The sequence below is a fragment of the Salmo salar genome, chromosome 04 (assembly GCF_965601325.2).
Source record: "Salmo salar chromosome 04, fSalSal1, whole genome shotgun sequence".
NCBI classification, from domain to species: Eukaryota; Metazoa; Chordata; class Actinopteri; order Salmoniformes; family Salmonidae; genus Salmo; species Salmo salar.
The window spans coordinates 79690592-79703715 of NC_138294.1; the positions used below are offsets into that span (position 1 = coordinate 79690592).

At 43.9% G+C, this 13124-nt stretch overlaps 1 protein-coding gene across 1 annotated transcript in view; it reads left to right on the plus strand.

Annotated features, from left to right (window-relative positions):
* The window catches only part of LOC106603823 (follistatin-related protein 4), a 271754-nt gene that overhangs the window by 127830 nt on the left and 130800 nt on the right, over window positions 1-13124 (plus strand). Inside the window, exon 4 of the mRNA XM_014197993.3 lies at window positions 4918-5145. Within this exon, the coding sequence (XP_014053468.1) occupies window positions 4918-5145 (228 nt within the window). The remainder of the gene's footprint in view (window positions 1-4917; window positions 5146-13124) is intronic.

Sequence of the window (13124 nt, forward strand, 5' to 3'; positions counted from 1 at the left end):
TCAGATTTAACAGAAGATCTCTTTGTTTCTTGGGACCTAGAACAAGCATCTCTTTTTTGTCTGAGTTTAAAGGTAGAAAGTTTGCAGCCATCCACTTCCTTATGTCTGAAACACAGGCTTCTAGCGAGGGCAATTTTGGGGCTTCACCATGTTTCATTGAAATGTACAGCTGTGTGTCATCCGTATAGCAGTGAAATTTAACATTATGTTTTCGAATGACATCCCCAAGAGGTAAAATATATAGTGAAAACAATAGTGGTCCTAAAACGGAACCGTGAGGAACACCGAAATGTACAGTTGATTTGTCAGAGGGCAAACCATTCACAGAGACAAACTGATATCTTTCCGACAGATAAGATCTAAACCAGGCCAGAACTTGTCCGTGTAGACCAATTTGGGTTTCCAATCTCTCCAAAAGAATGTGGTGAACAATGGTATCAAAAGCAGCACTAAGATCTAGGAGCACGACAGATGCAGAGCCTCGGTCTGACATCATTAAAAGGTCATTTACCACCTTCACAAGTGCAGTCTCAGTGCTATGATGGGGTCTAAAACCAGACTGAAGTGTTTCGTATACATTTTTTGTCTTCAGGAAGGCAGTGAGTTGCTGCGCAACAGCTTTTACATTTTTTTTTGAGATGAATGGAAGATTCGATATAGGCCGATAGTTTTTTATATTTTCTGCGTCAAGGTTTGGCTTTTTCAAGAGAGGCTTTATTACTGCCACTTTTAGTGAGTTTGGTACACATCCTGTGGATAGAGAGCCGTTTATTATGTTCAACATAGGAGGGCCAAGCACAGGAAGCAGCTCTTTCAGTAGTTTAGTTGGAATAGGGTCCAGTATGCAGCTTCAAGGTTTAGAGGCCATGATTATTTTCATCATTGTGTCAAGAGATATAGTACTAAAACTCTTTAGTGTCTCCCTTGATCCTAGGTCCTGGCAGAGTTGCGCAGACTCAGAACAACAGAGCTTTGGAGGAATACGCAGATTTAGTCCGTAATTTGCTTTCTAATGATCATGATCTTTTCCTCAAAGAAGTTCATTAATTTATTACTGCTGAAGTGAAAGCCATCCTCTCTTGGGGAATGCTGCTTTTTAGTTAGCTTTGCGACAGTATCAAAAATAAATGTTGGATTGTTCTTATTTTCCTCAATTAAGTTGGAAAAATAGGATGATTCAGAAGCAGTGAGGGCTCTTCGATACTGCACGGTACTGTCTTTCCAAGCTAGTCGGAAGACTTCCAGTTTGGTGGGGCGACATTTCCGTTCCAATATTCTGGAAGCTTGCTTCAGAGCTCGTGTATTTTCTGTATACCAGGCAGCTAGTTTCTTATGACAAATGTTTTTAGTTTTTAGGGGTGCAACTGCATCAAAGTTAAATTGAGTTCCTCAGTTAGGTGGTTAACTGATTTTTGTCCTCTGATGTCCTTGGGTAGGCAGAGGGAGTCTGGAAGGGCATCAAGGAATCTTTGGGTTGTCTGAGAATTTATAGCACGACTTTTGATGCTTCTTGGTTGGGGTCTGAGCAGATTATTTGTTGCGATTGCAAACTTAATAAAATGGTGGTCCGATAGTCCAGGATTATGAGGAAAAACATTAAGATCCACAACATTTCTTCCACGGGACAAAACTAGGTCCAGAGTATGGCTGTGGCAGTGAGTAGGTCCAGAGACATGTTGGACAAAACCCACTGAGTCGGTGATGGCTCCAAAAGCCTTTTGGAGTGGGTCTGTGGACTTTTCCATGTGAATATTAAAGTCACCAAAAATGTGAATAATATCTGCTGTGACTACAATGTCCGATAGGAATTCAGGGAACTCAGTGAGGAACGCTGTATATGGCCCAGGAGGCCTGTAAACAGTAGCTATAAAAAGTGATTGAGTAGGCTACATAGATTTCATGACTAGAAGCTCAAAAGACGAAAACGTTGTTTTATTTTTTTGTAAATTGAAATTTGCTATCGTAAATGTTAGCAACACCTCCGCCTTTGCGGGATGCACGGGGGATATGGTCACTAGTGTAACCAGGAGGTGAGGCCTCATTTAACACAGTAAATTCATCAGGCTTAAGCCATGTTTCAGTCAGGCCAATCACATCAAGATTATGATCAGTGATTAGTTCATTGACTATAACTGCCTTTGAAGTGAGGGATCTAACATTAAGTAGCCCTATTTTGAGATGTGAGGTATCACGATCTCTTTCAATAATGGCAGGAATGGAGGAGGTCTTTATTCTAGTGAGATTGCTAAGGCGAACACCGCCATGTTTAGTTTTGCCCAACCTTGGTCGAGGCACAGACACGGTCTCAATGGGGATAGCTGAGCTGACTACACTGACTGTGCTAGTGGCAGACTCCACTAAGCTGGCAGGCTGGCTAACAGCCTGCTGCCTGGCCTGCACCCTATTTCATTGTGGAGCTAGGGGAGTTAGAGCCCTGTCTATGTTCGTAGATAAGATGAGAGCACCCCTCCAGCTAGGATGGAGTCCGTCACTCCTCAACAGGCCAGGCTTGGTCCTGTTTGTGGGTGAGTCCCAGAAAGAGGGCCAATTATCTACAAATTCTATCTTTTGGGAGGGGCAGAAAACAGTTTTCAACCAGCGATTGAGTTGTGAGACTCTGCTGTAGAGCTCTTCACTCCCCCTAACTGGGAGGGGGCCAGAGACAATTACTCGATGCAGACACATCTTTCTAGCTGATTTACACGCTGAAGCTATGTTGCGCTTGGTGACCTCTGACTGTTTCATCCTAACATCGTTGGTGCCGACGTGGATAACAATATCTCTATACTCTCTACACTCGTCAGTTTTAGCTTTAGCCAGCACCATCTTCAGATTAGCCTTAACGTCGGTAGCCCTGCCCCCTGGTAAACAGTGTATGATCGCGGGATGATTCGTTTTAAGTCTAATACTGCTGGTAATGATGTCGCCAATGACTAGGGTTTTCAATTTGTCAGAGCTAACGGTGGGAAGCTTTGGCATTTCAGACCCCGGAACGGGAGGAGTAGAGACCAGAGAAGTCTCGGCCTCTGACTCCGACGCGCTGCTTAATGGGGAGAACCGATTGAACGTTTCTGTCGGCTGAATAAGCGACACCGGTTGAGCATTCCTACAGCGTTTCCCTCCAGAAGCCATGAGAAAGTTGTCCGGCTGCGGGGACCGTGCGAGGGGGTTTATACTAACGTTACTATCTGTACTTACTGGTGGCACAGACGCTGTTTCATCCTTTCCTACACTGAAATTGCCCTTGCCTAACGATTGCGTCTGAAGCTGGGCTTGCAGCACAGCTATCCTCGCCGTAAGGCGATCGTTCTCCTGTATATTATGAGTACAGCCACTGCAATTAGAAGGCATCATGTTAATGTTACTTAGCTTCGGCTGTTGGAGGTCTTGACGAACCATGTCCAGATAAAACGTCCGGAGTGAAAAAGTTGAATGAAAAAAAGTTGAGTGAGGGAAAAACTAAAAATATAAATGGTAATTAAAAAGTAAAAACCGTGAAGTTGTCAGGTAGCAAAGTAAGGTTGGCAACAAAAACGCACAGCAGCACGTAAACAAGTCTGCAAGTTGTGACCGAAAATGGCTCCTTTCTCTCTCTCCTTTCTCTCTCTCCTTCCATTCTTTCTTTCTCTCCTTTCTTTCATTCTTTCTTTCTTTATCCTTTCTCTCTCTCCTTTCTCTCTTTCTCTCTCTCTCTCTCTCTCTCTCTCTCTCTCTCTCTCTCTCTCTGTGTCTGTCTGTGTCTGTCTGTCTGTGTGTGCACGTGTGCATCCTCTGGAGTCTCCTTTATGTAATTAAATGACTTTCATCCTCTAACAATGGAACCGCACCTTTGTTATTAAATATTCTAGGGGTTTAGATACGATTATACTCAAGGCAGATTTAATTTGTGTTTTCAACGGTTTTATTATAATAGTAGGGATAGAGGTCTTGAGTTGAGCTACAATGGTTTCATAAAAGGGAATTAAAAGATGACCCTCTCGAGCAGCAAACAATGATGTATTATGCTGAATAATTCTGAATGAAATATTATGCTGAGTGATGCTAATCAGATACCCAATATAGTAAATTCCCGGACAATAATTCCCAACCTGCCTCCGATGCTTCATCGCTGAGGTTGAGATCCCCTGCCTCTCCTCCCAGAAAGGTAGCTTAGCCGCTAACCCCAGCCCAGCATCCCTCTCTCGCTGCAGCCTAGCCGCTAACCCCAGCCCAGCATCCCTTTCTCGCTGCAGGCTAGCTGCTAATCCCAGCTCTATCTCCCCTCTCTCCTCCCAGCCTAGCTACTAACACCAGCCCAGCTCTTTCCCAAACCAGGCTCCATAAATCCCAGCTCAGATCGCACCAGGAGAGCGGTCCCTCCCAGGCCCCAGGGCCCGGGAAGATCAATCCAAGGTGGAGTGACTGCAAGCCTCAGCAGCTTTTGCCCTGCTTTAATTGCAAATAGATTCAATCAGCAGGGAGTGAGAGGGCCTCCATGGTGAGGGGTCCGGGACTGACAGGTGCTAGGAGGGATGTGTGAGGAGAAGTAAGGTGCAATGTGTGTATGTGTGTGTGTGTGGAATATATTGTTCTTTTTTCAAGGGAGGTGTTAATGAGTCCACCAGAATGGAAAATCACAACACTGTATTTTCAGTGATTTTATTCACTTTCTTTTGGCGCACACAACAGGTGTTCAAAGTGATTAATGTTCTGTCCTCCAACACAACCTGTCCAACCATCCTTCCTATTTTTCATACTGGCCTCTTAGTATGATAGGATGCTGTTCAGTACATGTTGTTTCTCAGAGTCTACTGGCAGTCTACCAGCTTAAACCCTGGCTTTCTTCCTGTCTATTCCAGTCTCTGTCAGTGTTTCTTCCCACCTAAACCCTGGCTTCCCCCTCTCTCTCTCTGTTTCTTCCGGTCCATTCTGGGTCAGACGGAGGACCCTGCAGGAGGACATACTGTGGGAGGGGCCGCCAGTGTGTGCTGCTGGAGGTGACGGGCCGGGCAGAGTGTGTGTGCCAGGAGAAGTGTCGGCCCACCTTCGTGCCGGTGTGCGGCTCCGACAGCAGGTTCTACGAGAACCACTGTGAGGTGTACCGCACCGCCTGCCTGCAGAAGAGACGGATCTACGTGGTGCACAGCAAGGACTGCTTCTTCAAAGGTAGAGCCACATCACCAGACAGTGATGTTGTTATTATTGAACATGTTAATGTTCTGATACCAGACAAGTCAAATTGAAAAGATACCATTTTGTTTAATGAATCAAAGGAACTCTAAAACCCGAAGCTGGGGAATAATTACATCCACACACTGCAACTGAGTTATAAACAAAACATTCTCTAGAAGTTGTGCTAATTATGTCAGTTGAGGACACAGAATTGCTTCTTAAAATACAAACAACAACAAAAACAGTGACGAATGGCTAGACTTTATTTTTCTAAGTAATTCTTTCATTCAATACAAATGGAGTCAAACAAATGGGGCATTAAATAAATGAAAGAGGGAAATTATTTGTGCCTCATCCATTTGTAGTCTGTGTCCTGGCACTCAAGGCTATTGTCCTGGAAACCATATCAATGCACTAACAGATTGGTCTCTTACCGTATGCAGTCTCCATTATAAGAGGTTGTATTCAGCTTCTATATGCTTTTATATTGTATTAGGATTCATTTCAATTAATGAATTGAGCCAGTTCCTAAAACTGAAGAATCTGAACATTGCCCACTAAACAATGTTAGAATAATGTAAGCCGAATGGCAGGCTTGTATATAGGAAATGTACTTTGCATGTATGTTGAGTTTTCATATCTAATTCAAAGTATGGCATAAGCATCCCAGCAATATCTAACATCTGCAAATATTTTCTGTCAAACCTGCAACTTCAGTTTGCTAACAGCTTCAATTCATAACAAATTACCACGGATCACAAATACTGCATTGATTATCATTGGACTCCCAGACCCTTCCATCCTGAACAAATGTGCAATTCAGGAAAAAAGTCCTGCCTTATTATCCACAATGCAGACCACCCACTCAGTCACTGCTTCGACCCCCTGCCATCAGGATGTAGCTACTGGTCGGTAAAAGGCCACTCTAATACAATATAACAGTAGCAGTGTTCTAATGTTAAGCTCCTCTGTTTCACTGTCGATACTGGGACAGTGAAGGTTGTTTCTTGTTGTTACACATCACACTGAACAATATAACAGCCAGTAGGCAGCACTACATCTATTATTTACTGACTGTTTCCCTGTTGATAATGTTTACTGCTTTTCATTGCTTGGTCTGGGACGGGGAAGGCTGTGTCTTGCTGTCTCGCTGTGGTGAAAAAGAATTTCCCCTTGAAGACCCATGAACAGTATCCATTGAGTCCTTACTGTCTACAAGATCGTATGCATGACTGGCTGAGGAGGCAATGCCCCTACTCATCTCTACTCCTCTACAGATAATTTCCCATTTTGACTGGGACAGTAAAACACAGTAATTATTGGCCTTATGCTTCTATCAGCATGTACTGTACTCCACTACTAGAAGCAAGTAGCAGAGTACAGTACATGGTTTACAATGGTGTCATGTGAAGCTGGGTCCAGGTAGTTAGAGAGGAGAAGTGAACATGCAGAAATGTTCTGTCATCTCACATTAGAGCGCCAGAGATCCCCGGCAGACACTGCCATGCATGCTTCATCCAAATTAGGCAGGTGTTCAATCGCAACATTACACTTGATTACCGTTTCAGTGCAAGCCAGCGACGGAAGAGGCTCACATAAGTAGTAATGCTCAAATGTCAGGGAAGACGCATTTGTTTACCTTCCTGTGTGAAGAGCGGTGGGTTGGAACATTATAGAGTCTGCTGAAAATGCAAGGATTAGGTACAGATGTAGGATCTTCATTTGAGCCAGTTTTCTACAGCAGGAAAATAATCCTGCAGCAACATGAAGTGTGAATCATTACATGAATTGTAATTAATGGAAATTTTTGTAGTTGTTGATGCACTTTTCGTGAGGGAAAATCAAGTCTTAATTTTCAAGGTGGAAATTACAAACTTCAGAAGCCTTTTAAAACCTCAAATACACTACTAGTTTTACATTTGCTGCACTGCAAAAGGGTGATCAAATTAAAATCCTATATCTGTTATGTACTATAAATAGGATGGAGTCTAATTTTAATACAGCATTATGACCTCAAATGGTATTTATAAGACTGTCACCACCATTATCAACCGTACATAAACACACAGAAATAGACTAAAGTGTTAATTTTTCTAAAACCGCAAAAGAATCAGCATGAGATTGAAGGATTCAGAGAAAAAAAAATATGATTCTATCAAATTATGACTGAAAAGCAGCTGTCCTCTAAGAACCATTTTAAATGGTTAAGTATTATGGACAAAATTAGGCAGGGTGAAGGGGATTGGCATAACAGTCCCTTATCTAGAGAAAACTGTACAAAACCCACATTTTACTATTGCTTTCCTTATGGATGGCGATAAGGTGGAGGACGCATAGGAAAGAGCTTAAGGCTTCTCCCCCTCAACACCATATTCTGCTGTTTCCCCCATATAGAGCTTAAGGCTTCTCCCCCTCAACACCTTATTCTGCTGTTTCCCCCACACAGAGCTTAAGGCTTCTCCCCCTCAACACCTTATTCTGCTGTTTCCCCCACACAGAGCTTAAGGCTTCTCCCCCTCAACACCTTATTCTGCTGTTTCCCCCACACAGAGCTTAAGGCTTCTCCCCCTCAACACCTTATTCTGCTGTTTCCCCCACACAGAGCTTAAGGCTTCTCCCCCTCAACACCTTATTCTGCTGTTTCCCCCACACAGAGCTTAAGGCTTCTCCCCCTCAACACCTTATTCTGCTGTTTCCCCCACACAGAGCTTAAGGCTTCTCCCCCTCAACACCTTATTCTGCTGTTTCCCCCACACAGAGCTTAAGGCTTCTCCCCCTCAACACCTTATTCTGCTGTTTCCCCCACACAGAGCTTAAGGCTTCTCCCCCTCAACACCTTATTCTGCTGTTTCCCCCACACAGAGCTTAAGGCTTCTCCCCCTCAACACCTTATTCTGCTGTTTCCCCCACACAGAGCTTAAGGCTTCTCCCCCTCAACACCTTATTCTGCTGTTTCCCCCACACAGAGCTTAAGGCTTCTCCCCCTCAACACCTTATTCTGCTGTTTCCCCCACACAGAGCTTAAGGCTTCTCCCCCTCAATACCTTATTCTGCTGTTTCCCCCACACAGAGCTTAAGGCTTCTCCCCCTCAACACCTTATTCTGCTGTTTCCCCCACACACAGCTTAAGGCTTCTCCCCCTCAACACCTTATTCTGCTGTTTCCCCCACACAGAAATACTCTTTCAACCCCTTTCTCAACCAATCATTTTGAAGCCAATAGGAAGAGATTGCAGTCTGCCATCCACTCAATAGTATTGATGTAAGCCTTTGGCTCTTGGCCATTGGCCTGTGACAAGCTGGAGATATGATTGTGAGGTGCTCTAGAAATGCCTATGGAATCCTGGCTCAGGCTTTTGTCGTATTTCGTGGTGACGTTACTCTAGTGTTTCAACAAGGAGTGTAGCTGATGGGAATACAATAAATCACCAGTAATCTCCTTTCCCTCCAAACACATCCAGGTGGCATACTGTACATCCTTGAACACATAAGCAAACACAGATGCACATGCACACCACACTCAGACACACAGACTACCCACTCAAGAACTGGTCAGCAAACTACCCCACAGCACAACTCCATTGCTTGTTTGGAAATTAATACAAACAAGAGAACAACTTTGTTTGCCCTTGTCTTTACTTCTGAACAACATCCCGGGTCAGGCCCATTTCCCGACCAAACAGAGCTAACAGAACTAACATGGCTGATTATTTGAATAGCTTTCATCTCCTGAATGATGGACCACAACAAAGCATAGCCTGTTCTGCTGCAGCCTGCAGCACAGCGGGAGGTCTGTGAAGCAGCCAGGCTGACCGACCGATTTCTTCTTCCCATTCAGCCAGCCCAATCCAACGCCCCCATCTTCCAACACAGACAGGGTGAAGTTACAACTCACCAGCAGGGTGTGTCCTAAATGGTCTCCTTCTCCCTACCCTTCTCCCTACCCTACCTCCTACCCTTCATCCTACCCTTCTCCCTACCCTGCTCCCTAACCTACCTCCTACCCTTCCTCCTACCCTTCTCCCTACCTGCCCTGTCATACGGCCCATATGGGCCCTGGTCAAAAGTAGCGCACTAGGGAATAGGGTGTTTTTTGGGATGAGACCCCAGCCTGTAGATTGCGTTTAAAAATGACTCTCCCAGGGTCAGACCGAGTTCAGAAACAAGCAATTGAGGGGCCATTGCCGCTCCTCGCGATTCCTGATAATGATCAATCGGACACGTCACACTTCGGACAAATTAGAGCAACAACGATGGATGGAAGTTCACTTGTCCTCCTCTTCTGTTTTTCTTCTCTCAGCGTTTGACTGCTCTCTGGTCTCTTATCGGTCTGCTTGGTTTGATGTCTGGCTGTGGTTATTGCATTAGCTATCAAAACTGCTTTTCACTGTGCCCTGTGCCCACAGTGTGGACTCTTTTCTTAAGTGTCTGTCTTATTCCTTGCTGATCTTTGACCCCTTGTGTCTAAAGCCATTAGCTCAGTTACAAAAACACTTTGGTTTTGGAGGAGTAGATCAGTTTCAGGCACAGTTCACGCCTTGCAGACCTCAGCCAACAGCTTGCAGGGCCACCCAGGTTCACAGTGTGAAGCGGAGGTCTAAAATGCTCCTGACTCTGTACACAAGCCAGTAATGTACATGATGCTGAATACTGTGCAGTATATGGCTCATCATACCACTGCACTGTCATGTCATTTTATACCTACATCAAATTGTTTTACTCTCATTATTCTAAGTATGAATTGCTTGTAAGTTATACACACAAATCAGACCTGTTCTGTCTGTAGTTTTCCTACTTCCAAGAATGTCATTGTTTTAATGTCATATTAAACAATGTTGAGCAATATTTTGTACTGAAACTGAATAGACTGAGTATACAAAACATTAAGTTAAAAAACTTCCTAATATTGAAGTAGGCTGGATGTCCTTTGGGTGGTGGACCAATCTCAGTATACTCAGGAAACTGTTGTGTGAAAAACCCAGCAGCGTTGCAGTTCTTGACACAAACTGGTGCGCCGGGGACCTACTACCATACCCCGTTCAAAGGCACTTAAATATTTTGTCTTGCCTATTCACCCTCTAAATGGCATACATACACAATCCATTTCTCAATTGTCTCACGGCTTAACCATCCTTATTTAACCTGTTTAAGGCTTCATAGCGTTCACCTGGATTCACCTGGTCAGGCAACAGTATGTCTGTCACAGGCGTCGATGAAAGGTGACCAAAACGCGGTTATAGTGCTCATATTCCTTTTATTATTAATAAAGTGAACACTTAAACGAAAACAATAAACCGACAATCAACAGTTCTGCAAGGTACACAGACTATACAGAAAGCAACCACCCAGAAACCCAAAGGAAAAAACAGGCTGCCTAAGTATGGCTTCCAATCAGAGACAACAAAAAACACCTGCCTCTGATTGGAAACCATACTCGGCCAAACATGGAAAAGAAACAGAAATAGAAAACTAGAACCAAAATCCCCTAGAACCAAAAAAATACAACAAAAAAAACACACAAAACAAACACCCCCTGCCACGCCCTGACCAACTACAATTACAAATGACCCCTTTACTGGTCAGGACGTGACAATGTCATGGAAAGAGCAGGTGTTCATAATGTTTTGTACACTCAGTGTACAAACTACGGTCCCTTACCTCCATTATATGGCACCCTGTATGAGGACAAACCCTCTATGGAGCACATCATGTCTGCACCCCAAATGGCACCCTACTTCAAATCAAATCAAATTGTATTTGTCACATGCGCCAAATACAACAGGTGTAGACCTTACAGTGAAATGCTTACTTACAAGCCCTAAACCAACAATGCTTTAAGAAGTTAAAAAAAAAAAAGTTAAAAATAGAAAATAAAAGTTACAAATAATTAAACAGCAGCAGTAAAATCACAAGCGAGGCTATATACAGGGGGCACCGGTACAGAGTCAATGTGGGGGGGCACCGGTTAGTCGAGGTAATTGAGGTTATATTTACATGTAGGTAGAGTTAAAGTGACTATGCATAGATTATAAACAGAGAGTAGCAGCAGCGTTAAAGAGGGGTCTGGGTAGCCTTTTGATTAGCTGTTCAGGAGTCTTATGGCTTGGGGGTAGAAGCTGTTAAGAAGTCTTTTGGACCTAGACTTGGCGCTCCGTTACCACTTGCTGTGCGGTAGCAGAGAGAACAGTCTATGACTAGGGTAGCTGGGGTCTTTGACAATTTTTAGGGCCTTCCTCTGATACCTATATTTTCACCTATATTCACCTATGATTTCTTTTGATCAGAAAAAGTATTGCACTATGGACCTTGGTCAAAAGAGCCTCTTCACACTTACTAGACTTTTCGTAAAAATACAGTTGGCAACACCTATTACTCAAATGTAAACTTGCGTACTTGCTACGTCTCGACCACTACCTACCGGAGGTAGCGCACGACACTTGCCTGACCGTTGCAACCCCTGAAGCAAGGCAGTGTAAACACAATTGTCTAGTTGAGCCAACAGCCATACAGAATGGTAATAGCATGGTAATATTGGTAATAGTTTTTGAAACAGTTTAAATGTATAGACGTTTTCCTAATATTTGAGACTTGTTTTGAGTTTTTACCTGAAATTGCAGTAACAGCCTGATACATTCTGAAATTGTCACAGTAACTGCCGGCTGCACTGAGCCAGGTAAAACTATGGAAGCCCATCCGCACCACCTAAAACATGTAAAATGTAGATCATACACGTAGATGTTTTTCATTTGTAACATTGTGTGGTGATGGGTGGGAAATTGTTTTCTTGGTGCCCAGAGTTTTTCCTGATCTTGTAGTAGGCTAACCTAACCAACTGTGGACTCCTTGAAAAGTAGAATTCTCTTTTGCCACATCGATCCTCAGACTCTCCTTCATATTTTGTAGTGGGAATATGGCCTAAACTGTGCCACTTATATTGTAAAGTTGTGCAGGGCACATAAAACTACCTTAGAAACTACCATTCCTTCTTCTTCTTAATCAGGGCCATGCTGTTGAGTGTTTTGCCAGCCAGGTGAGGTGTGGCCAGGCCCCAGGCCCCAGGCCCCAGGCCTCCCTTGACAGCACTTCATGTGTTACAGTTTTGTTATTAACAACCATTGTAACAATCCCCATCCTTCTCAGTTCTCTCATGAACACCTCCCCCCACCCGTCCTCACGGTCACGTGCTCACCTCATTAAGTTTATTCCTCCCCACAGATTCATTATGTGAAAGTAGTATTTGCTGTGTGGAAATGGATGCCCTGTCCCGGATAGAAATGTCCCCAGCTCCTCCATTAGTCCCCTGTATTATACAGATCACTCTCACCTATGAAAATAGAAAGGTCTTTTGGTCGCTGTACATGCTGGTGAGCTGGTGAACATTCACAGACAGTTTGACTACAGAGCCATTATAGCCCAGCGGTCCCTGCCTGCCAACGCCCTGGTCCTAGCCCAGATCTTTTAACTTCCTCCACTGCGAATGCCGGCGCAGATGGAGAACAAAACACGCCCACGGTTACCGTTTAGACAAAATGGCCGTGCTGTGGCGTTGTAGTGTTGTGGCTCAGTAGGGACATGTTGGGACAGCTTTACTGTGCATGGTGCTTTTAAGGCTATCAGACCCTGCTTTTATGGACCATTGTGCCATCTTCCTGTTTGTCACATCGTATACTAAAACCCCTCTCAGTGGCCATGAGGCAGTCAGCCTACATACTGTTCACACCAGACCCAGGCTGGATCCCAAATTACATTGTGTTTCCTATATAGAGCACTACTTTTGACTAGAGCCCTATGGGCTACTGTTTATACACACTGTATATTTATTTATATACTGGATTTTTGTTATAGCTCATTTAATAAATCTACTGCTGTACATATCAGTCTTAGTTTATCTTGTGTAAATTCCCCCGGTGTACACACAGTGCATTCAGAAAGTATTCAGACCCCTTGACTTTTTCCACATTTTGTTACGTTACA